The 26,859-nt window shown below is 44.6% G+C and overlaps 1 protein-coding gene across 4 annotated transcripts in view; it reads left to right on the top strand.

The window, feature by feature from the left end:
* The window catches only part of gli1 (GLI family zinc finger 1), a 34,138-nt gene extending 7,279 nt beyond the window's left edge, over positions 1-26,859 (top strand). The window contains exons 2-13 of one of the 4 annotated variants that reach the window (XM_061291629.1): positions 17,499-17,611; positions 18,863-19,101; positions 19,224-19,316; positions 19,375-19,576; positions 19,988-20,150; positions 20,269-20,376; positions 20,722-20,862; positions 20,941-21,090; positions 21,338-21,502; positions 21,581-21,823; positions 21,931-22,243; positions 22,344-26,859. In XM_061291629.1, coding sequence (XP_061147613.1) covers positions 17,541-17,611; positions 18,863-19,101; positions 19,224-19,316; positions 19,375-19,576; positions 19,988-20,150; positions 20,269-20,376; positions 20,722-20,862; positions 20,941-21,090; positions 21,338-21,502; positions 21,581-21,823; positions 21,931-22,243; positions 22,344-24,901 — 4,446 coding nt within the window. In that variant the 5' untranslated portion in view covers positions 17,499-17,540 and the 3' untranslated portion in view covers positions 24,902-26,859. Of the gene's footprint in view, positions 1-17,495; positions 17,612-18,862; positions 19,102-19,223; positions 19,317-19,374; positions 19,577-19,987; positions 20,151-20,268; positions 20,377-20,721; positions 20,863-20,940; positions 21,091-21,337; positions 21,503-21,580; positions 21,824-21,930; positions 22,244-22,343 lie in introns of all 4 variants that reach the window. The other 3 variants (XM_061291630.1, XM_061291631.1, XM_061291628.1) reach the window with 3 other exon arrangements.

Here is a 26,859-nt window from a genome sequence, read left to right as displayed (position 1 = left end):
GCCGCTGAGGAGAACTAGTGTGCTTGTGGAATGTAGGGGTTAGCGGTGGTGTTGGTGGTGGGGGTAGGGTGAACCAAACCTAGAAGACCTCAGAAGAGAGCGTACCTTTTCCACGTCCCTCAAGATAGGAATTTTCTTTCACAGGTGTCCCCCTCCCGCATGTAGTATGGGTCATCCAACCTACTAACATCATAAGACAAAACCTCTTTGTAATGTTAAAACAAAAACAAAAATCTGGATTTACAGTACACTGAAATATGTCTCACAAAATCCACCGTACGAGCATAATCGTAACACAACTCCCTCAGCTTGGATAATAACGTGGCAAGGATGTGCAGTAGCGATCCAGCGGTTGGTTCCATTCCGTGTCGCGACCTTCCCCTGCACTCGGCGTGAACCAAATGTTGGAATGACAATGCGGCTGTCACAGCTGTTGTTGTTTCAGCTCCTCCTCTTTGACTCACTTGTCTCACTATATTTCTTCCAAGAAGGGGGGTGCGCGTGTAGGGGCACAGGAGCTCACTCTGTGGCACACCTGCTTGAAGCACAGGTTTACACTCAAGTTTACCACACAAGCGGTACTGATGGCTGCTACTACTATAGTAGCGTCAAAAATGCTACTGCTAATAATAAAGAGAGGTAGTGGACTTTGCATCTACTAATACTTGTGTGTGTCTCACAACGACATGTGTCTGTGGACCACCATTGTCCTCCAAGCTGATGACAGTGCAGCAGGTTTGCACTTTATGAGACTTTTCCGGAGCACTGATGATTCCTCCAGCAGCTCCCACCCACCCCTCCCTCTCTTGTCCACCACCATTACATCTCTGTTCTTCCCATTCAGCAAGCGACATAGCAGTTGCTCTGCCGTGGCACATTTATTGGCCCTTATTAGGCAGCACCTGTAGTCTATTAAAAGGCCCAAAATAGAGGTTGTGTGTGTGCGTGGGTGGCTTTGTATTTTCGCCGTGGTGAGAGGAACGCTTCTTTTGGCATGTTGGCTTGGTGGGGAAACAATCCCTGAATGTTCAAAGTCTACTGAAGAAACTTTTGGAAAGCATTTTTTTGTTGAACGTTGCCCTCAGACATGGAAATTAGGTGAGTTTGTGTCACTATTGGACAGTTGTGTTGAGCAAAATATTAATGTTGAGATAGTCAGAGCTCTTGATCTGCAAATGTGAGTGCATGAATGCAGACTATGGACTGTTTGACAAATTGTTACTTATTGCAAGGTGAGTGCTTTGAATTGAATTTGCCACCACCAAATGACGCTCATATCTCAAAGTTTGCGCACGCAAGTCAAAGGGTAAGAAACTAGCCAAATGGCTCAAATGGCCTCGTAAATCCCTTAAATCAGCTCACAGGCTGTTCTTTTTAAGAGCAAGACTACAAGGTAACTGACAAGTTGACGAGATTCCTTTCCATGCAGTCAGTGGAGAGTCCGTCAGTCAGCCCTAAAGAGTCTCAAAGCCCTCGACGCCCCTCCCCCTATACCAGCCCAGCCCAGCGTCGCTCGCCTTGTGTGTCCTGGCTCACACTCGGGCTTCCTGTGGGATGGAGACAGAGCCCTCGGGGGCAACGGGACGCTCTGTTTGCAAGCGGCACGCTCGCATGCCGCAGCTTGTTGAAGACATTTGGTTTTGAAGAGTCCGCCTTTCTGACGGAAGATTTTTGGAAGAAAACTTAGCAGCATTTCGCCAAAATCGCCCATAGTGTACACAACTTTTCCACTCAGGGAAAGGGGCGCCTACTCAACTTTTAGTAGATGCTAAAACATTGACTTTCTCTTTTTGCAATGGAAAACAAACAATAGAAACTCAATCATTCCCAATCGTGTCTCCTCACTCACTGCGACTCACAAAAAAGTATTTCATTAGCGTGTCGTCAAACTCGCTTGCCATCGAAGTGGCTTTACTTCAGTGTCCTGCTGGTTGGCCATCGAGGCAGACTGTTGATGCGTCTGTGGTGTGTGGCTTACCACTAGTCATTGCCAGGAGGGCCCTTCTTGTCCCACACACACAAACGCACACACGCACACACACATTCATAAAACCTATTTGTTAATCCAAAGTAGCATACCGATTTCTAAAAATAATAAAGAAATAAACCAATTCCCCATATTGATGCTCATGTGTGTTCTTCAGGCAGTAACAGTGCTAGTGGTTAGCACAGCTTTGAGGTTGTGAGTTCGAGGTTCTGGCTTTTAGGTATTTGCATGTTCCACTATGCTTGCATGGGCTTTTTTTTTAGATGGCTAGAGAGCTGTTCTCTCTCACAAAGTCACCTAGGATAGGTCCCACCTCACTAGTGACCCAGTACAGACACGGTACAGAAAATGGATAGCTGGATGGAAATATGAATGCAGGAAATGCTGAAAGAAAAAGCCCAGTCTAAACAAGACACAGAAACAGAAAGAAAAACTCTAAGTACCGTATTTTTTGGACTAAAAGTCGCTCCGGAATATAGGTCGCATTAGGCATAAAATGCACAATAACGTGAAATAAAAACAGATATAAGTCTCTCCGGAGTATAAGTCGCATTTTGGGGGAAATTTATTCGACAAAACCCAACACCAATAACAGACATGAACGAGCAACAACAGGCTAAACGATAGGTATGCTAACGTGACCTAAACACAAACGACGAGCTGAGAACGGGCCCGACGTAATATTCAGAGTTATTCAAATAACTATTACATAAATAACACGTTTATAAAACCATCTGTGGCACTCCAATTCATCAAATCCACCGATCGTCCGGGTGCGCGCCGCTGACGGCGGTTGCACTTCAAAATATTCCACAGGCCCATATAACGATATATAAATTATGTATCAAATAACTATTATATAAGCAATAATATTATCAAACCATCTGTGTCACTCCAAATCATTAAATCCATCAATCGTCTTTGTCAACAACGCCGCGCGTGCGTCCTGACGTCAGCATCGTCGTTATTCCACAGACCTAGTATATAACTATATTGTAGCATTAACTAAGTACAAGGAAAGCTGTGGGTTTGGTAAACGGCTTTTTATTTAACAAAACAAAATTTCAACGAGCCAACAACTACTGAACTGTAACGATAAAAACATATACAAGTTGCTACACGAAATAAAATATATCAAATAACTAGGGGTGTAAATCGCGGGTTTTGTCACAATACGATATCATGTCGATACAAAGAATCACGATACGATATTTGCCGATATCTTAAAGCCTGCTGTGATTCATTCACGATACATCACGATATAGTGCTCCACGATCGATATTTTTATTTTACTTTTTTTTTTTAAGTAAAAAATATAGAACAATATCCTGATTGATAACAATTCAGACGCAAAATCAAGAAGGTACTGCAAACTCTTTATTTAGGAAATTATAGTATAGTATAAACTAAGTATTGTAGTATACAAAGTGCTTATTTTAACACTGAACTTTATCAAATTCCTATATTTTTTCTCATATAAGTAAGTAAAGAAAAATGAATATTCTTTCTTTTTTGTAATACCATTAACTTTAAAGTGCATTACTGAACTATTTATTTACAATAATTTTAATTGTCCGTTGAGCCATGTTTTCTTTGGAATCCAAAGTACTTCCAAACGAATGACTTGAAGCCAAAAGGGGAGCGAATTTCCTCGTCTTCTTGGACACTAGCCATAGCACCAGGCCAGGAGCCGCGTAGTTGTTGGCTCCCCTTTCACGTGCCTGCTCTGCTCACAACACAACACGCCGCTCACTGCTCCCGGAAAGAGGAAGCAAGCAACAATGAACTGGATTTCAAAATAAAGTCGCGTCTAATGTCCGAGGTCAAACACGGCGATATAAATCGATGTTTATGTTTAGCATCGATGCCAATAAATCGTACAGCCTTATATCGATTAATCGATGTGTATCGATGAATCGTTACACCCCTACAAATAACTATAACATAAATAGTTCACCCCCACACGGCCCCAAGCACCGGCGTGGACTTCCAGGCGTGTGGCGGCGTGGACTTCTATCCCCGGAGGTGGCACTTCCAGCCGTGGTCCAATAGGACCGGGCGTGCGTAAAAGTCATGTCCGAGCCCCATCCACTGTCCACGGACAGCCACCCGGCCGAGCGCCGGCCCCCGACTTCCATTCACGGAGGTGAAAGAGAGCTCCGTAGAGTAGGACCGGGCGTGTGTAAAAGCCATGTCCGAGCCCCATCCACCGTCCCCGGACAGCCACCCGGCCGAGCGCCGGCCCTCGACTTCCATCCACGGAGGTGAAAGAGAGCGCTGTAGAGTAGGACCGGGTGTGCGTAAAAGCCATAATAGTTTTTCAAACCTTCTGTGTCACTCCAAATCATTAAATCCTTCAAGCTCTTCATCCTCCGTGTCACTTACAAACAAAGCCGCTAATGATACCGGTAGTACGCGGGGCCCTTCGTCATCTTCGTCATCCCGTGATCGAATCTTTGTCCTTTATGTAAACAACCGCCGCGACGCTGACGTCACTTGAAATTCAAATTACAATAATCCCTTGCTACATCGCGGTTTCACATTTTTTTTAATTTTGAAAATTTGTGAAAAAATTCACATGTAAGTAGCTCCTCAGTATAAGTGGCCCCCCCCACCGATTTATAGTCCAAAAAATACGGTATAAGCAAACAAGCGTAGGCCTCACAAATCCAAGCCGCGATACGTCTCCGGGTCAACAAGCGTCTTATTTTAACCTCTCTCAAGTGGTGTTTTTTGGTTTGTCTTTTTTTTGTTTTTTTCACAAGCCGTTGGGTTAAGTGAAATTAACGACGGGCAGATAATTCACTGGCCTTTACGTGCCCACTCCTCTCAGCAAACACAGTGGAGAGGAAGCGTTCTCTACTTGGAGTGCTAGCGTCAGAGCTCTTCTGCTAACTGACCCGGGGCTCTGAAGAGCGCCACATAACAGGCACCCACACTGGCTTTTGTGTGCACGAGGGTCTTTACATAACCCACATAACCAAGCGTATTGTCTAGCAACCAGCCGACTGTTGAAGGGCCTTGTAAATGGGGGAAGGGGGAGCCCGCTAGAGCCTGTAGTGCCCAGAGGCTAGTTATGCTAATGCTAGGCCGTGAGCACTACCATATAGATTTCCTTCACTTTCCAGTCCTTTAAAATGTAAGGAGAAAAAGTCAAACCAACGTTGTAGGCAAGTACATAGCCATATATGAAAAATCTAGCAGTTGTAGTTCCCACTGATCTACGTTGTTGGAAAATGGCCGTTTTGTCAACGTATAACAAACTGCCAAGTTGCTTAAGGCCACAAAGCCCGGCCTTCTTCACCGTGCCTTCAGTGTTTTTGGGTTACAGCCAGAAATCCCTTGGAGCTGCCCGGGATGCTGAGGTAGAATTTTCCTCTCCGGCAAAGATTCTTTTTCAAAAGATGTTTTCTTTGAGGAGAAAAAGAAATGTTTGTGCGCCTCTCCCATTACACGTGCGCCATCAAAACCGCATTTTAAACGAATCCAGTTTGACATGTCATAATTGAAATACTTCACCAATCACAGTACTTTCGTGTGCTTAATACGTCATTTCATGGACGCTCAACAGATTTGGAACCCCCCGAGCTATATGCTGTGATTTTGATACAGAGGCTCATTAACAGTCCCACTCCTTACCTCAGATCACATGCTAATGACCCATTTATCACTAACACTTGATGCCGCTGTCATTCTTAACAGCTCCCTGCCAGGAGAGAGGAAGCTTTCACTGCCCCGTCCTGACTTGTCCCCATTGTTCACCAATAAACAAAGGCAAGGTGTCCTGATGGCCCCAGTGTGGGTTCCCCGTTGCAACATGCAGGATTTCTCGCTACTGTCACTGGAGCCAGAGCACCAGGGCTGAGGGGCTAGGGTGGGCTAGTGGATTGGGGTTGTAGGGGTGCTTTGAGAAGATGTGTGAAATAAGTGTATGGGTATTAAGGGTCTCGGCTCAGTTGGGGGTCTATTGTGTCAAAGGCTGAGCCCCCTACCGACATCCATGATCTACTCCATTGACACACAAGCGCTGGTTCGCTCCCTTTGCGTTTTGTCTTTTTACCCACCCTCTCTTTCTCACGTCTTCTTTTACCTTTCACTTTCTTTCTCGCCATGAACGGTTCAGTCAAGGGATTCCGGAGTGTCCTACTGTCTTCTAGTCAAGTTAACCAGACAAGACTGGCCTTAAATGGCTAAATGGTTGCATTTTGTCTGTAAAATACGAGAGTGCGGGTAAATTTCTCATCAATTTGCCAAGTGCGACAGGTTTTGAAATTACATTTATTATTTTTATTTGATATTGTTTAGTAATTGAAAATAATCAATAACAACTAATATTACACGAGAGGGATTCATGTTGCACTCACCAAACCTTTCGAAACGTATTCAGTGTCGTTATTGTTTCTCAAAATTTGCATTTTTTATTTATTTTTTAACACACAGGATAATCAATCTCTTTTCAGGACTACAAAAATTAATGAACAATTACTGTTGAGTGGCTAACCAGGTTGCTAGAGATTGTTTCCGTAGACTGTTTCTACACTGTTTTGACACGATGTAATCTTTCTAATGGAGCCATCTCCCGTTCGGGCTGTGACATAGTGAGAGTGGTTGAGAGCGCTGTGTGAATTGTGTGTACATACACCTATTTGCTCAGTGTTATCCAGTGTGTGCGCGAGGCCATCGGGAGTCGCGCGATTGTCAATAGCAGAAGTCTATAAAAAGCCGTCATTGACAAAGTGAGGACAAACAGACGCAGTTTGTTCAGGATTTCCTAACAAACACTCGACAAGAAGGACGAGAGAGGAGCCCAGCCGGGCGGTGAGCATGTGGATCAAGTCGTTGATGGCTTTCTTTCATTCGGACTTTAACAAGCAAAGTGGCTTTTGATTTTCAAATCGGTCACCCGTTTGCAATTTGTCCACCACACTCATAATTCAAGGTAAACAAAATAAAAAGCAATATTTTTCTGGGCTGTATCATTTTTTCCTTTCATGAGATTGTAGGACAGTACAATTCCAAATAAAAATAACTGACTTTGAAGCATTTGAACGTTGGATAACTTTCTCCAGTAAATCAGTTTTGCTCCTACAATGTTTTAGTAAAAAGACAAATGCAAGATGGCTGCCATTCTTTTCTGCTAAAGGTCCCGTTTTGCCGTCATAATCACAGTAGGCCAAATGTGCAGTGGGCAGGAAATGAGGCAAAGCTTGTAAAACTAAAAACCATCACGCTCGGGTCACACTTTAGCCGGTCGTTGTCAGGAAGTTTGTTCTTTTCACTCCACTGCATTCTTGCGGGAGTCATCATTTTCTCTTTGTCACTCATTCCTGCGGCTCTGTGTCACGCTATAGTCCCTAGCGCAATTGTCTTTAAGAGCACCTGTTACGTAGTCGCCGAATGACAACGAAACAACAGGAGTGGGGAAAAGGCGCCACAGTAGGGCCCTTGCGCAAACAAAGTGTTCTTAAATGAAGGAAGGAGGCATTTCAAAATGATGGCCCTTCCCATCCCCCACTCCACCGCTAACCTTAAAACTGTTCTCGCCAGTCAGTCCTGTTACAAACATTTGGCTTGTGCTAAATTATCCCCTGGTCTCGCCGTCAATAGCCTAGATTGGGTACTAAGGAACATTTGCCACAACAAAGAGGAAAAACGGAAAGAAGATGTAGACTGTACTTCTTATAGCGTTTATGTTCAAGCGCAAAAGCTAACCAGCACCAAAAAAAAGTGGCGGACTGTCTATTATGGCATCGTTTATAGTTTCATTTCTGAACCCAACAAAAACAACATAATTGGATGATTCCAGCTAGAGTTTGGAAAATGATTTTGGACTTAGATTCTGTTCCTTCTACCACATCATATTTAGACAAAGTCTTCACATTCCCAAAGTCTTCCGTCGGTGCAGCGGCCATACAGTTTGAGTCATAAACTGAGAAGGTGGTGCGTGATTAAAATTCATCCCACGGTCCAAACAAAAGCAGGAATGAAGAAGAAGGAGGAGAATGTAGAAGAGGGCGACAAATGGTTGGGGAGGGTGCTTGTAAAAAGATTTGGGGTGATCTCCCTCCCAAACGGGGCCGCCTTTGACTCAGCGTACAATTATCCTGGGTGACAACGGAAAAGACGTAAAGAGCGGGAGGGGAGGACAGGGGCAAGAGGAGAACGAGAGAGAGCGAGAGAGAGAGAGAGAGAGAGAGAGAGAAGGAGAGAGCATTAATTATTCAGCCGGCTTTTAAAGCAAGGTTTGCTGAGGCAGCTTGAACAGGGCAAGAAGGGGGAGAGCGTGGGGGGTGGAGGGGGTGTCAACAATTGACTCAATTACAAGACAAACTCTCCAAGGGTCCTAGAACGTGGACCCCGCGGCTTAATGTTTGGCCCTCTTCAGGTACCCCCCTTTGGCGAGCGCAGGAACATCTTCAGCTCTGCACGATTCTCGGCTTGAAGCTCGCCAAAGCACTCCAACGCTCCCGTCTTCTCTTCTCTCCTCTCCACGACATGCGAGCCTTCTCTTTGTCAACCTTTATGGCCGGTAATGAATACCAAACGTCTGCTGGCCCTTAAAGGAGACATGCCTTGGCCTTTTATTATTCTCCTTCGTAGCCGATGTGGAATTTTGTTTGTCCTTCCAGAGCAATTTAGTGGAACTTCCTGTACAGTGAATCCAGCATCCAAAATTCACTGATAGTTTTTTTTTTTTTTCTGGCTGCTGTTGAATCCAATATTGGAGGGGATGAAATTTTGATAACCGATCGATTAACCGATTAAATCCAGTTTTTTTTTTAATTGACGGCATGATTCATCTTGGTGTCATGTTTTCAAATCACAAAACTGGGGTGTGTAGACTTTTTATATACAGCATATGCTCTCATGTCACGAGGAATGACTTAACCTCTGAGGATGCAGCAAAATGAGCGGCTGTGAATATTTGTTGGCGCTGATCCTGCGATGATCAGGTGGCACAATACAGTCTGCAAAATGGGACGCCAACAGTGCTTCTCTTGTCAGTCAAAAGATCCGCTCAAGCATAGCCTCGCTCTTTCTCTCTGTTCGTCTGCGAGCATCAGCTCCTTTTTCTTCTTCTTTGTCACTCTCGCTTTCTTTCCCCTTTTGGATCCCCCTCCGATTCCCTCCATCCTGCTTTTGTGCAGCAGAAAGGAGGCCATGAATACCACACACAGACTTGGTGAGTCATTCGCTACAAAACAACATGACAGACGCCAGATTTGCTTTTCCTTTTTTTTTTTTTCTCCCTGCTCAAGTGATTCACACTTACTCGTTTCTCATTTTCTTTTCTTCTGTCTTTGTTTGATTGAGAGATCCTTGTTTTAGCTTTCACTTGTATGTTATATGCGTTACATGTAAATCACCATTAGGTCTATTGTGAGTGCATCATGGCATCGAAAACTTTTTCTGGACCCACGCAAAGTTTCTATTTTGTTAAGTAAAAAAAAAATAATAATAAAAATGTTAGTTATTGCCACTGCTAATATTTAAAGTGGAAAATATAGCATAATTTGAATAGAGATATTTTTTTCCATTATATATTTGAACAAAAGATTTTACAATTACCGTTTTTTTCCTTGTATAATGCGCAAAATTTAACTAATTTATTGTCCTAAAATCTGGGGTGCGCATTATACATGGGTACAATTTTTTTTACAATTTTTTTAATTTTTTATTTTTTTTTAAGAAAGTCATGGTACAACAAAACCAACAACAGGACTGACCGACAAAGACGTGGAACAAAAAGACAGGGTGACATTACCAAAGACAGGAACAGAAACCAAACAGACATCATGACATCATCCGACGGTGAGCGAGGGGCAGACAGGACTTAAATACGAAACACGTTACATTGATTGAGGTGACACAGGAAGAGAGGGGCGACGCGAACAGAAACTATGGCAACCTAGACACATAGCAAAACTGGGGACGAGACATGACAAATCTCCCTCGAAATAAAACTTGAAATCACCTTTCTTCTTGTTTGTTGTCAATCGCGCATCGCATTCAGCCATCCTGCCCAACACACTTAGTCAGTAAAATTCATAATTGACGACACATCGTTTGATGCGATGGTGCAATCCTTGATGGTGTGTTATTGTCAAATATTGTTTGGTTTTTAATCTCCATCGCGGACCGGACGTCATACGGAGGCAGTATGACTGCGCATGCGCACTATGGATCCGATGCGCAGAACGGATGCGCAAGACACGTCAGCTATATAAAGAGCGAGAGTTGTTTTCTTCCTATTAGTTTCAATTCACAGTTTAATTAGCAGTTTCAATCAGCAAATAACAAAATGCGTATTACAGGTAATATTCTATTTCACAACACTTTGCCTTGTTCCTTTCGTCTCTGCTGTTCACTTCAAACACGCTCCATACGACCGCAATGCTTTCGTATCAGACGCTTGCTCGATCACCTGCTCGTTTGCTGTCACAATGTAGCCTACACAAATCCGAAACATTTGTTGCGGCTCCGAGTCACGACGAGGGGCAAGTTTTGGTTTCCAAGGGTGTTTTTATTCCTCTTCAACGTCTCTCCCTTACAGAGCCGCCTTTTTCACGTCCGCACGCCTTTTTCACATGTGCGCACTGAGCGCGGTGGTGCCTTTACGGGCAGTCGGAGAAATCAACCCCAACAAAAAAATTACATCCAGCCTAGTTAAGACCATACCAAAGACTATAAAAATGGGACCCATTGCCTCCCTGCGTGTGTGACGATCATTGGGACTTAAAAAAATAAATAAAAATAAAAATAAAAAAATTGGGTGCGTATTATACATGGGTGCAGGCTTTTTTCCAGCATCAACATGCCATTTTTAGGGTGCGTATTATACACGGAAAAAAACGGTACTAAATTTGTTCAAAAATCTTTTCAAAAGAAGATAATCATTTTATAATTATTTTAATTTTATAAATATTTCTAATGGTCAGACATTACACTGTTAGAACTATTAGTTTTAAAGATTAAATTATGAATTCAATTTTTTTCAATTGACAGACATTTCACTTTTTAATATTCAGACAGTCACTATATATTTTTAGGCATTTTACAGACTTTTGTGGCAAGAAACACAATCATAAATCAGACTCCTACAGGAAAATGGGTGATTGTTTGTAGTAATAGCATTAGCGTCCTCCCCTCTACTAATGACTCATTTATTGTCTTTTAGTGATGTTAATTTTCTTAATTACACTCCTGGTAGGACATCACACACACACACACACACACACACGAGCAGACACTGACTAACAAACACAATCACAAACACACACACGCACGGACATCACTTTAGTGTGTGTATGCATACACGTGTGTGCCGTATGTGTGTTGTGTATCCGTGCCAGTGGGACAATAAGGCACTAAAACGTGCATGTGTGTGTGTGTGTGTTGCAGATAATTAGTGGTGATTAATGAGCAATGCTCTTTGATGGACCACACATGGGGAGAGCTCGTGTTGTGTACGGCAAGCACAAGGCAAGATTACTGCAACCTGATTGGAATATCTAACTTCAGTACCTTTTTAATTTATAAGTGCAAAATGTTTAAAATAAATACATGCATAGATAAATAAATGCATAAATAAATGCATGCATAAACAAATAAATAAATGCATAAATAAATGCATAAATAAATGCATAAATCAATCAATCAATCAATCAATCAATCAATCAATCAATCAATCAATCAATCAATCAATCAATCTTGCTGTTCAATGTACCCAGCAAGCTAGACGGAAACTAGGTTGGGCTTGCGCCGCATTCAAAACACATGCCAGGTGCAAACTTATCGAAAAGGTCTTGGGTAGAAAGACGTCATAATGACGTGAGGGATTCCTTGAGAGGCTTGAAAGGAAACCACATCACAAAGATCATCCATTTTGTGTCCATTCATCTCTGTGGACACATTTCATAACATAGCTAAACTGACTCAACCGTTAACGCACAATAAAATCCACATGAAGCATCCATGCCTGCTACTCCTCCGTGTTGTCGTCATGCATGCCCAGCGGTTTCCTCACACACACACGGACACACAAACACACAGTCATTCCTGTAGCGTATGGCGTTGTGGTCTTTTCCCGCTTTCTGCCGCACACATGCACCGGGAATCCGCCCACGTAGACGCACTCATTCCCATCCCCTGGTGCCCTTATGTCTCTCTTCCTCCAGCTGTTGCGCAGCTAAGGAATATATAAGTAGCAGCGGCAGCCCGCCTATAAATATGGCCTGCCCACCCAAGACTGTTAGGATTATTATTTTTCTTATAATCACTGCGGTGCCTGTATAAACCCGCGGGATAATGATCTGGTTTGAGGTTCCACTGAGCCGCTGGTGTCAGGGGAAAAAAAGGCTCGGTGGTGACGAAGATGAGCCCGGGCGAACCAATAGTAATTGTTTTTTTCCACTGCTCCCACAGTATTTTACTAGACTGTTTGATTGCGTACAAGTTGGTCAAACGTGACACTAGTAAAAGAAAAATAATATTCTGTCCTCACTTGTCAATTCTGCACACTTGTAGAATGACTGTGTCTTACTATTTACATGACTTACGACTTTTCTGCAGACTAGTAAACAACTTCTTCTTACAAGTGAGGCAAACCTCTAAGGTAGTTGACTCGTGGTACTACGAGTAGTGTGGTAGATGTTTACAAGAGACTTTGAAGCCATTTAAGACATTCTTCAATTTCCGTGATATTCATTTTAAGGTCATAATAGTATAGGGCAAATGTGGCACTAGTACATGACCCTTAAACCGAATCAAGAACACCGAAGAAATGCTCCACCAGCTTTTCCGCTGAAGAATGATAATTAATTATTCGAAGTGGAGGATTTATGATGTCTTTTTTTCCCCTACGTTCTTCCTTTGTTGTTAATAGATTTGCATTACCGCAAGCTGCCGTCCGCAGCTGCGAGCCAGCTGTGTGAATTCAGCTCTCCTCATCTGCTGTATGCATTTATCACTCTCGCCCACCTCCGCTGTTGTCGTTTTTTGTTTTCTTAGCCCCGTTTCCTCCGGCACCTCTCCTTATAAGGAGTTCAAAGAAATATTTGCACTTTTCAGCGGCGCTCTACCTAGATAGTCAGATTAGATTAGATAGCGAGAGCGATATATATATACACATATATATATACATATATATATAATATATATACACACACACATATATATATATATACACACACATATACACATATATATATATGTATATATACACATATATATATACTATATATATACACACATATATATCATATATATATATATATATATGCACATGTATATATATATATATATATATATATATGTGTAGAGAGAGAGTTTAATGCGCATACGTGGGTGAACAGAGTATTAAGGCTCAAAAGTTGCCTTTTTTGCTTTGAAAAGAATCTGAGGAAAAGAACAAGAACAAGAGAAATTTACAAGGGGAAGACAAGACAAGAGCCAACGTTGCTCATACATGTTGGACATGTCGACGGGGAAAAAGTGTGTGTGTGCGTGTGTGTCAGGGGGAGGCAGGAGGAGTGGCGGAGGAGCGGGGTGCAGGAAACCGCAGGTATGTGCAGCTAGACGGCTGGGTGGCCTGCAGAGAAGCATTGAAGTAGTGCAGAAGAAAAGTTACAATGAACACTCCCGCACACAAAACTTTTACGTTTGAAAGAAAAAGTTTTGTATAATGCCCTTTAAAGGTTTGCAAGTAATACTATTCTTGAAAGTCGTAATTTCGGGGTCGAGGATGGAACATAAAGCCCAATTGTTACACAAAGTACCGCCAGCGTTTGATCTCATCTCGCTACTGTGTCGTCATGAGCAAAGTCTTCCGGTGCCGTCGTCATGTCTGTCATCAGTAGCTCTGGCTGTGTAACAACAAGAGATCAACGCTTCATTTTGACAGTGTGAGAAGGTCAACAGAGACATATCAGCAGCCGCTGTTTACAATACTTGAATAGTCGAGGTGTGAATTAGCCTATTTGATGACTGGGCTAAGCCACAAAGCGAGTCTAGTAAACATCAGCTTTGACTATGTTGTCTTCTTTTCAGCACAGGATGATTTGCGGCTTTCTCTAACCTGAGGGAGCAAAGCTAAGAAAACCATTGAAGATTATGATGACACTTTCACGTTGGGTGTTAGTAGTTATGAAATCATTTCACAAATTGCGTTGTGTTTTAGAAAAAGAAATACAAGACATGCACTTCCACCATATCTGTGGCAATTGTCAAATTATTTCATTTTGAAATCCATTTTCATAATGATAATTAGCCTTGTTTAATATCTTGTGAGTGTCCCGCTAAAACAGAAAGGGGAATTAAAGTCATTTCCATGACGCTGAATGGAAGTCAAAGTGACACTAATCTGGTCCGCGGCAGGTCAGTGAGTCGAGGCTTACTGTACAAAGTACGTTACGGTGATGTCTCCAGTTCGGTGGCCTTTGCGGTGGTCACATCGTGCCCCCCACACCCCCCCCCCCCCCCCCCCCTTCGCCCTCCCCTCTGCCGTCCCATCACATTACAGCAACTGCGAGGAATTCACTGAGTAAAAGGGGTAAAAACAGAGGGGAGGGTGGATGGGGAAGGCGGGTGAGGAGGCGGGGGGGGGGGGGGGTTGCAAGCCCTTGAGCGTCCGTGTCGGGCGGGGTGGTGTTAGCAAAACAAAACCAGAATTTAAAAACAAAGTTTACCACTGAAGGAAAACAAGAGGGCCGCAAAAAGTCAGGGGGTTGGAGGGCGGAGAAGAGCAAGGGAATGAGAGGGCAGGGTCTTCTGGCCCCTGTGGTTGGATGAGGGTCCCCCCGCCCTCCAGCCTTAACACAACACCGTCCTCCCTCCGCAAGGGCGGCCACATCAGGAACGGCTGGCTACATTATAGCTGCCATTATCGTCTCTCTAAGTCATAACAGTCCGGAGAACACCCACCTCGTCTGCACCGCCGCCAGAAGGAGGGGGGGTGAGGAACGAAGCCCAGAGAGAGAGAACGAGATGAGGAAGAATGAGGGTGGAGGCAGCGAGAGATAGCAGACAGATATACACAGTCGAGAAAAGATGGCAGGCAGCGAACACAATCGTGGAGTTTAATCTGCAGAGAACTTGAACTTGTACCCTGCGCAATCACAACCATCGTTTTCCACTTGTTGACATGTCAACCCCAACCACAGTCGACTTTTGGTGAACTGCGCTATGGTACAAAGAACATTCCCATTGTCTACGGCACGTATTCTGCTTAGAAAAGCCTAAACAAGTTAACAAATGGGGAACTACATACACCCTGGACTGGTAACACCAGCTTAACACCAGCTCAGTGGCCTAGTGGTAGAGTGTCTGCCCTGAGACTGGAAGGTTGTGACCCATTGCCTCCCTGCTTGGCACTCAGCATTAAGGGTTGGAATTGGGGGGTTAGATCGCCAAAATGATTCCCGAGGGCGGCACCGCTGCTGCTCACTGCTCCCCTCTCCCCCAGGGAATGGATCAAAATCACATGGGGATGGGTTAAATGCAGAGGACAAATTTCACCACATCCAGATGTGTGTGTGACGATCATTGGGACTTTAACTTTAACTTTAATCAGCATCTACCAACTAAGTATTCCACCAGTGGTCTTGACGCAAAAACAATCCATCCTACATTTTCTCACGGCTATTTTTTTTTTGTACTTGTACGTTTAAAGGCTTTAAAAAATGTTGGAGCTTCACCTGCTAAATCAAGGGTGGACAAAAACGGTATTCTGTAAATTTGTCAAGCTATGACATCAACTCGAAACGATGGTTGTTGTGCTACAAAACATGAGCGCTGACTTGGAGCTCAAATGTTCTCACCTTTCTTGTATGTGCTTAATTTGGAACAAGGGTCAAGGCTTCCAGTCTTGGCTACTGCAAAATTGTGGAGGATTTAGTAAATCTGTGTATGTTTCTCCTACATTTTTCATTTTATTTTAATTTATGAATTTAGATTTACATCGAAAATAAACCTGTAGATAAATATCATGAATTTAAATTAATGATTAGATAATGAATAGGGCAAATAAATAGATACAATTAAAAATAAAATGAATTCCCCAACTTCATGAATTATGGCAACAAGTCATTGCACTCGTTCTCAGCGGCTTAATTCATGCGCAGGTCGTTTTAAATATTATTGAGGCTCATTTATCTTTCCAAAGACACACACGAACACACACACTTGTCTGGCACCTGGCTCCACACTTATACAGTAGTGTCGCGGCCTCTCCAGACTTGTTGGACACTTTATTATTGTGTTACCCCATTGGCGAGACTGACAGGTGTGTGTGTGTGTGTGTGTGTGTGTGTGTGTGTGTGTGTGTGTGTGTGTGTGTGTGTAAGCGCCCCTTCGTGGCATTTACGAGTTCTGGACAGCTGAAGGGCACGGCGAGATCTCTATTTAGCAGTCGCAGCTAATTATCATACATACATGTCAAGCCAGTGGCAAATACATGCAATTACCACCACAGGGCCGCCAATGTCATTTAGCCGTTTGCTAACTTTACACTCTAAATCCCCAAAGGTGACTCGAGGGGCTTAAACGGCTCCCCGCTGCCCTTTTAACATTCGTGCGGCCACATAACCGTAGTGGCAACAGCAGGCGGACGCTTTCATCTCGACTTTTTTCGATGATCGTCACATGAACGGTAGCAACATGATCGTCTGGCTCCACGAAAGGCCGGGTCAGAGGTGTTGAGGAAAGGAATTAGCATCAGTGGGTTTTGATTTCTTTTTCTGAAAGATCTCAAGATGCCTCCAAAGATCTAGGAGTCCAAAGGTCGGGGCGGACAATCATAAATGCTAAATTTGATCAATATTTACCACGGCAAATCCTCTGTTTTTTCTGAAAAGAAAAGTAATAAAAATAAATAAAAATAAAAATGTAGAAAGATATATTATAATTTTTTTCATCCATCCAGCCATACTGCTTAGTATTTATAACTACTACATATACATATATTTGTCAATTTATTAATTTATTATTGTAAATTAAATATATTAACCCAGCAGTTACCAAAGGGGAAGGACTTGAGACTTTTTTTTTTTCATTCTCCTCTAAATCTGTATGCTGATCAACAGCTATAATAAATATGATAGGAAAAACAAATGTAGTCCCATCAGAATGTTTCAAATGTATTGGTTTGCAAAGAATGGGGTCAAATTACAGCCCTTTCCCATGCATTATATATGGGAGTTCCTTTGGGTTCCAGTAAAAGTTTAATGGTGTGGCTTTGAATGTCAGTTATTCCTGCGTTAATTCATACTTGTACCTACTTCTAATATAATATAAAGCATTTCCTAGCCAGCGTCGCTTTTAAAATAAACTCCGTCTTTGGGAGCGGGCCTTGTCTTGTTTACTTTGCTCTGTTATTAACGTCCTACGCGTCCACAATTGTTTCTGTCCTTCTGGGGTATTTTAGTCCACTTTGGTTTGTTTTGGTTTGGCGGCGGGTCGGGTCTGGCCGGCCCGAACTAACTCGCATGGGTCTATGTGTTTGGACTGCCAGCAGGTCGGTGGCGTGAGGGGAGCAGTCGGTCTTCTTTGAGCTCCGATGCCAGTGGACATGCAACCGCACCAGGGGCTGTATCACTATGACACATCCCCCGGACAGCCCTCCAGAGGGTAAGAAGTCACATTTTAAAGACTGTTAGGCCAACAGGCCAACACGAGTTGTTCTTACATCACTGTAGTTTCGTATCGGTCACGGTGACATCTTAGAACCTGCTTCTATTTTCGGCCTGCACTTTTTTCTGAGGGTGCCACTGCAATTGTTGTGAGACGAGCTCAGCCTTCACACTCTTCGCTCTCTGCACCGATCCTCCTCCCCTCCCATCCCCTCCCTTGGTTCCCCATGCCACCCAGGTTGCGGGGCGGACTCTGCCTCTGTGACAGCTGCTAATTACAGGCTGACCGGCCCCTGCTGCGCTCCGCATGACTGCCCCGCAGACCCACGGCCCCGCTCAGGTTACCGCATTGAGTCAACGGGCCGGGCCGTTGAGCAAGGCCGAGGAGATAGAAGGAGATAGGCAAGGAGGGGGATCCGAGGGGCCAGAGGGAGAAACCGAGAAACTCAAAAGATTGAATGGCAGAAGAGAAAAGAGGCGCTGAGTTGCATTCTGTGGTGCATCGGGGGGGGGGGGAGCTGTCGTGGATTAGAGGGTGGAGATTAAGATCCAGTGGAGAATACAGGTTGTGCTCAAAAACTCAGAGCTGAAAGGGAGGATTAGGACAAGGTATATGGATGGATGGATGGATGGATGGATGGATGGATGGATGGATGGATGGATGGATGGATGGATGGATGGATGGATGGATGGATGGATGGATGGATGGATGGATGGATGGATGGATGGATGGATGGATGGATGGATGGATGGATGGATGGATGGATGGATGGATGGATGGATGGATGGATGGATGGATGGACGGATAAAGAGTTTATTTCTTGAATTATGCAGAAAATCAAGAGACTAAAATGAACGTATCCAAATTGGGATTTCTGAAGCGATGTACAAAATAATGACAGTCTGCCTTCTAGTGGGGAAGAGGAAACAATGCAATCTTAGTTATGTTGAGGGAAGTCAATAAGACCCTGGACTGGACTGGGCCAATCACAGCTCACCTGTTTGGTCTTGTGTCATTTGAAACCTGAACCATGATTGGTCATTACCTGAGTCCTGAGCTACTGATGTTGTTTTTAGTCGACAGCAAGTGACAAAATGGCTGCCCCCTAGGATGAATAGAACTTTATGTTCAACAGTATTAATCAGAATTTTGTATTTTTATAAGTGAGTGCCTCTTTAAGCCACCTGTCATTTACAATAACGGCATTCTACTTCATCAATTGAACTAATTCCTTGTTGTTTTGAATAGCTTACTGCCCTCAGACCAGTCTCCGTACAGCGACGTCCCCTCGTTGCGAGGCCCGCTCATCAACAGCTCTCCCCAGGACTGCAGAGCCATGTACAATCCTATGACTCCTGGTATGGGTCACGGGCCGGGCCCGGGATCTGCGCAGAGCATTGGCCATTGTTTGGATCAATACATGAGGCCCCCCCAAGCCCCGCCCCCTCTCAGTATGATGAGCCACAGGAGCATGGCATCCACGGAAGGTTTGTGTGAAGTTTCTGTGATGATCAACCTGGTGATGCTTGAGTTTTTGGCATATACTTGAGGAAATTGGACGATACTCATGCTTCTGTGCTAGTACCAAGGACACTAAATATTTTCACAGGCAACAGCGCCCCCTACTGTAACCAGAATAACATGATGTCCTCCCATCACAACTTCTGCCAATCGGCCTCAGATCAGATTGGCTCAGGTGACGGTAAGAAAGCAAAAGTAAAAAAATGTGGCTGGCTATTTTTGAAAACGCCCCTTTGAAGCAGGCTCCAGGTTCTCCACGCCACGCTCCATGCTTAAGATGAGTAAGAAGCGAGCGCTGTCCATCTCGCCATTGTCCGATCCAAGCGTGGACCTGCAGACAGTTATCCGAACTTCACCTAACTCCCTTGTGGCCTTCGTTAACGCTCGTTGCACACCCAACGGGTCCAGCTCGTATGGCCATCTCTCTGTCAGCGCCATGAGGTCAGATATTACGTAACATTCTAGATATTATCGTGGCATAATATAAAATATATACTGATGTTTTTGTTTTTTTTTGCTGCTTGTTGGTTTGGTAGCAGACTTACCCAAAAACTGCAAAAATAAATTGGTCATGTGCCATGGACTTTTTTAAATAATTCATAAAGAAATATGAAGGTGTAGTTCACATATTCTCCACCTTGTGGCGCTACAATACTGTGATACAGCTTTTCGCAAACTTTTTTAAGCCACACACCAATTCCAAAACACGTTTTGTTTTGGGGAATTTTAACAGTCAACAGTTTTTCTTCCCAATAAAAATAGAAAAGAATATTACAATGCATACTGTGCAGTATTATTTAGTATTCCAAAATTGCCATTATTATTTTTTTCACATTCTGTATTTCGCTGCAGTCCATCTCTGGGCTATTCCAGCAATATTAATTGCCAATCCAGGCCTCAGGGCTCCATGTACGGGGGAGTAGGCGGGGGCATACCTCACACACCGGGCCCATGCCAGGCTTCCCGACTGCCCGCCCACAATCCTCGTCTCCATCCTCCACCCAAACACGGACAAGTAAGACTAAGACTGAGCCCATCTTGATGTGTTATCTATTTGCTGTCTGACAACTGAGAGGAAACATGATGCCGCAGAAGCGACAAAGATTGTTTAAATGGGTGCATTTTATGTGAAGCTGAAGACAGAGCCAGGCTTGGGAATGGTGATGGATGGCATGAACGTGAAGACCCTGGAGGAGAGGTCTGAGGGAGATGTGGCCAGCCCTTCTTCCACCGGTACTCAGGTACTACGTAGAACCAGCTGATCAAATAATACAGCTGCTGGTCACAGTATTCATATTCTGCTTTTTTTTTATGGTCTACTGATGCTTACTACTTATTACAAAAAGAAGTACCAAAGAAAGAAAATTACTCCAGAAAGGGAAAATACATATTTTATAAATGGGCCAGTGTTGAAAGATGGCTTTAGTGTATGATTTAAATTCAATACAAATATGCTGTGAAGATACTTCTTTAAATATTACATGAATTACTTTTGTTTTTACTTACGTAAGACAAATCAAGTTTCCTAATAAGAGAAAAGGTTGTAAGATTTTTCTTGTCTGATTTCCATACGTTTCATCAATTAGGACCCCCTCTTGTGTCTCCTGGACGGACGAGACGACTTAGACAAGGAGGATGGCAAGCCCGAACCGGAGGTGGTCTATGAAACCAACTGCTGCTGGGAGAGCTGCAACAAGGAGTTTGACACGCAGGACCAACTTGTTCACGTAAGAACCAATGCAAAAAAAAGCAACATGGAATATGTCCAAAATGCCCCAATTGTTTTCCTTCTTCCTTCTATGCAGCACATCAACAACGAGCACATCCACGGCGAAAAGAAAGAGTTTGTGTGCCACTGGCAGGAGTGTTCTCGCGAGCAGCGGCCCTTCAAGGCCCAGTACATGTTGGTGGTCCACATGCGCAGGCACACGGGGGAGAAGCCACACAAGTGCACTGTGAGTACACGCAATTCTCCCCCAAAATATTTTGATTTATTTATTTTTATGATTTTTATTATTTTTGTTATTTTTATTTTCATTATTTTTATTATTTTTATTATATATTTTTTTCCATAATTATTTAAAATGATTTTTTTTTAAAAACACCCGTGAGTGTTGAAGTTAAAGAAGCCATTATAAAGTAATACCCCAAGGTTCCATGTTACAACTTATCCAAAAACATTTCTCTGCAATGTTGTTTCAGTTCGAAGGCTGCAACAAGGCCTACTCCCGTCTGGAGAACCTCAAAACGCACCTGCGCTCTCACACAGGGGAGAAACCCTACGTGTGCGAACACGAGGGCTGCAACAAGGCCTTCTCCAACGCCTCCGACCGGGCTAAGCACCAGAACCGAACGCACTCCAATGAGGTGATGTAGCACAAAATTATCCAGGACTCTGGCTTTAGGAGACTTTTCTGTACTGACTTGGATTTTCCCGTGGTCCAGAAACCCTACGTTTGTAAGATTCCCGGCTGCACCAAGCGGTACACGGACCCGAGCTCGCTACGTAAACACGTGAAGACGGTGCACGGCCCTGAGGCCCACATCACTAAGAAGCACCGAGGCGACACAGGTCCTCGGCCGCCCGGCTCAGCCATGACCCCTGGAGGTTCGGGTACCGAATTGGTGCTGGAAAAGGAGGAGAAACGGCGCGAGGACTGCAAATTGATGGCTCCAGATGCCGCTCTGGTGAGGGACCTTTTTTTCAATGCTCCCTAATGTTAGTGCGACATGAGTCAAACCTTAGTCGACATAGGAAAATGATCACCTAAGTCAAAATTTTTTATCTATTTCAGAAATCCCAACCAAGCCCTGGCGGCCAATCATCTTGTAGCAGCGAGCGTTCCCCGCTGGGCAGCACTAACAACAACGACAGTGGTGTGGAGATGAACGTGAACGCGGCGGGCAGCCTGGAAGACCTCACGGCCCTGGAAGACGGCGGAACGGCCGGGGGAGGAAGAGGCGAACCAGGGAGCATGGCAGCCACGATAGGAATGTCGGCACAGGCTCTCAAGAGGCTGGAGAACCTCAAGATCGACAAGCTGAAGCAAATCCGCCGACCGACACCCCCTAGCCGTTGTCTTCCTAACAAGCTACCTGCACTTCCTTGTATGTGCTGTGTGACACTAACAGACAATTTTGTTTACTGAAATATTTAGTCTTTAATCGTCACTCAAGTATTCCTAACCTGTTTTGTCTGCATTTTTAGGTTCTGGAGATTCTATGGGGATGTGCACCTCATCTCCCCTCCTTTCAAATCGGCGTGTCATGGAGCTATCTAATCATGAGCTCGGAGGCGGGGCTTCTATTGGCGCCAATGCCAACGATCGGAGAGGAAGCGGGACGAGCAGTCTGAGCTCCGCCTACACCGTCAGCCGTCGCTCTTCCATGGTGTCGCCCTATTTGTCCAGCCGTCGCTCCAGCGACGTCTCTCAGATGGGCACGGCAGCCGGGGGCGGATGCCACCTCCTTGGCCAAGATCAGAGCATCGGGGATCCCCTCTCTCCTGAGACTGGTCGTAGAGGCGCCCCCTGTCCAGGAGGTGGCGCTCTGCCGGGTCTTTCCAATCTGACACCGGCCCAGCAGTACAGTCTGAAGGCCAAGTATGCCGCAGCCACTGGTGGCCCACCACCGACTCCCTTACCCGGGATGGATCAGCCAGCCACTCCCGTCAGAAGAGCGGGTGTTTTGGCCGAGTACCAGGGGCAACATCTGCGTCCTTTCCTTCACCAAGGTCCTCCACGTCGACACAGCGCCAACACAGAGTACGGCACGGGTGTGATCTACCCTCACCAGGCTCCGGGTAACACCAACAGGAGGGCTAGTGATCCGGTAAGATCGGCCGCAGCGGACCCACTAGCCCTCCCAAAACGGTTCAACAGTCTCAACAATGTATCCATGATGGGCCGAAGGAATGCATTGCAACACCAGGACCACCGCGGCACCAGCATCGCCCGCCACATGTATTCCCCTCGGCCCCCGAGCATCTCGGAGAACGTCATGATGGAGTCCATGAGCATGGAGCCCCAGCTACTCCCTTTGGATGTCAGAGACCGTTCCATGATTGTTCCACCCGGTGAGGGGGGCTTTATGGGATACCAGCAGCAGCCGACACTTGGAGGAGGTGGAGGACTGCTTTCAAATCACTTGTCTCCAAGCCATGACTCCCTGGGCTGCCACGAGCAAACTTACATGAAGGGACATTACCAGAACCAAGGAGGGGAAGTCACTCCAAGGATGAGTGGGAATCCCATGGGTCAAGCAAGGCCCGTTCACCCGGATGGAATGTCCAATATACTTCTTCAACAGGCCGAGTACAGCATGAGCAACTGTCAACTAAGTCCGTCAGGCCACCAATATCCGACTTTGGAACAGGGGGGTGAGGGCGGAACCAATCAATGGCGCGACGGACGCAATCAAGTTCAAAGCTCTCTCCAGAACCAGCGCAGTTTGTCATATACAGAAGCAAATATGCAGCCTCAACAGACACAAATTCACTTCAACAATCAGACGGGCCTTTACAAAAATCCAGTGGGGGCGCATAAACTCAGCATCAAGCCTGAGCAGCAGTTCCACCCCGGCATGGGGAGCGCCGATGCCTGTCAAAGTGCTAAGCTTCAGCAGCAGCAGCAACAGCAGCAGCAGCAGCGACTCCTCCTCCAGCAGGCCCAAGCTCAAGGCTATGCTCCACAGACTGCTGGCCGAGCTATGGTGAGGAACACAAACAGCATGAGCTGTGACTTTCAAGGACAGAACCAGAACTTCTCCAGTGGTGGGGGGTTGACTTTGGGATGCGCTGGAACCGCTCTTTCGGAAGGCCAGAGGTCCGAAACCCCCATGATGCAAGTCAAGGAGATGATGGTGAGAAACTATGTGCAGTCCCAGCAAGCGCTCATGTGGGAGCAGCAGCAAGAACAGCAGCAGCACAGTCCAATAAAACCACCTCCACTTTCTGACAACATGGATCTGGCCAGCCAGGCGTCAATGATACAAAACAGTCCTCAGCACCAAAACCAGAACCTGTACTCCAACCAGTCATACGCTTCCTACTCCAACCAGAACCTTGTCATGAGCCCTGCGACGCACAGCCGTGATTCCAGTGAGCAACAGATGATGGCTCTCCAGGGCTCTTGCTACAATCAGGAGATGGTGGTCCCAAGGCCACCTCCTCAAGGACGGAAACCTCCGAGTCGCCAGAACAGCTTGACGCAAGTGGGAGGCGGCTACATGGGGAGTCCGCAACACAACAGCCCGGCGCACTCCACGTCCAGCCCGCGAAGAGCCGTTCGGCTGCCTCCGGTCCAGCACCCTCAGCAACCACGGCATGAAATGTTCGCCCCTTCCAATAATAATGTTTACTACTCAGGCCAAGTCCATATGGACATGGAGAAACACATGGATACCCAAAATGGACATTGTCTACCCCAACAACACGGCATGGGAGCCAACGTAGACCCGACAGCCGATACAAAATCCGCTCCCATGGCACCCTATTCTGAGTCCGGCCCAGTTCCTAATGCCTTGGAAAACCTGGACCTGGACAACGCTCGCATAGACTTCACCTCCATTATTGATGATGCAGAGCCATCTTCCTTCAGTCCAATCAACCATCCCATTCAAGGTCAGCCGGGGTCATCCTCGCAGACATCCTCACGCCTCACCACCCCGCAGACCTCCGTCACCTTGTCCAACATGGCGGTGGGTGACATGACATCCATGCTCACTTCATTGGCAGGGGAGAATAAGTACCTAAACACTTTATCATAACAGACCACGCCAAGTCTACAATCAAAGAACTTTATTTTTATGTTACCCAATAGCAACGGTTTTACCAGCACATACTCGTCCAGTTTGGGGAACTATACTTTTTTTCATGGATTATTTGTCATGGACAAGAAACATGTTTTTAATAAAGTAAGGATGTGGGACTGACAAAGATTGTTTACCATCTGGATATATTTGCTGCATGGATAATAATATGGACTTGAATGAAGATCCACTCTGCCAGAACTTTAGAACCAAAGGTGCCTACTTGCTCCGTTGCTGCCTTTCTTCCTAATTATACCTGTGCCAGGTGAATTTGAGTTTTTCCCTGTTTAAGGAGGAATTTAATGAGTTACAATTTCAATTTTGGATTCTGAATTTAAATAATTTTTTTGAACTCAGCATTTAAAAAAAGAAAATCTGCAGAATTTAAAAAGAAAAATTTAACAATCAAAACATAAAAAAAAAGTCATTGTCTAAATTCAAACTCAGATGTCACATATTTTTACTTTGTTCATTTCAGTGTTGGAAACGGAGCTGCTTCTATTATATCCCCCAAAACGGGGCATTCCAATGGCAACAATGGTGACTCGAAGGATACGATGTAAATAAACATGGTGTAATATGTTGTGTATACGGCACAAAGACGGCGGGCAAACCTTTTGCCTCGTGATGACGCTTCTTTCTTTTTTTTTTATCAATGTTCACATTTGTTAATACTGAATGATGAAGTTCTTTTAGTGGGCTAACAAATATGTGCTACTAACTCTTAATTTTAGTGGTCGGAATCAGTGACCCAGCAGTATTTTCACACGATGTATTGTCCACTACACGCCTAGCCTATCAAACAAGACACTCAGGTTGCAGTTTTAAAATGACACAAAATTGCCTTTGCACTCCACACCAGCAGCTGTATTGCCTCAAGCCTTTAGCGTGTATGCAACTCTTCCCTCTGCTGTTGATTTTGCAAAGGGAGACATGCATTTGACAACATTTCAACTGACTGTCATGTCCAAATGTTATTTTCATTGGATGGGAGAAACTTCATAGCATTCATGTAGAGTTGAGTCATTTGATTTTTTTTTAAAGACGAGTCAGTTGCAGAATAGTTGCTAACTCCGGCGCATACTTGCCCTCAATGGCTTCAATTCATCATCAATGAACAAACAAATCAGTTACTAAGTGGCAACCATTTACTGAGGAAGCAAAAAATAAAAGGTCACTTTAAATTGTCCATAGGTGTGAATAGAAAATGATTTGTTTGTCTTTTTGTGCCTTGTGATTGGCCAGAGACCATTCCAGGGTGGACCACGCTTCTCTCGCCAAACGTTAACTGGGATAGGCTCCAGTTCACTAGCGGTATAACGAAACGAATGGCTAAAATTGTGACGAAAACGTGGTGCATTGAGGTACGCCTTTGCCAGTAGGGAAACACATCACTCACATTGTGGCTTTGCACTGACCGGCCACAGACTGCTTGCATTAGCGTCACTGCAATAACATAATATGCCATCAATTTTTTTCTTTTTTTTTAATCGTGCAACACAGCAGCTGGACTTTAAAGGCCACGTATGAATGGATTGCAGAATATGAGCAAGCTACCAAAGACATTCTTACTGCCTGAGAGAATGCATCGCTTAAAACACTAACAATATTAAAATATGGACCCATAGTGCTGTTCATTACAATGTACAATTTTTTTTTTTTTTTTTTTTAATGAATGAACTTCACGGATGCTGCCTTTGACGTGTGTTTGTTTTCATCCTTTCTTTGGGACTTTTTTTGCTGGCAAAAGAATATCACCTTGAGCAAATGGAAAAGCGAAGACAGTACGTAGCAATAACTATAATAGACAAAAAGCCAAGTGTTATATTTTCTGTACAATTTTTCTACACTTTTTGTTTTTATACAAATGTTCTATATTTTACTGGTATGAATAAAAATGTTCAGTTTGCAATGAA

Source organism: Syngnathus typhle, linkage group LG11 (assembly GCF_033458585.1).
Source record: "Syngnathus typhle isolate RoL2023-S1 ecotype Sweden linkage group LG11, RoL_Styp_1.0, whole genome shotgun sequence".
Lineage (NCBI taxonomy): Eukaryota > Metazoa > Chordata > Actinopteri > Syngnathiformes > Syngnathidae > Syngnathus > Syngnathus typhle.
The sequence above is the reverse complement of the archived record's forward strand: the minus strand, read 5'-3'. Positions and strand labels throughout refer to the sequence as shown.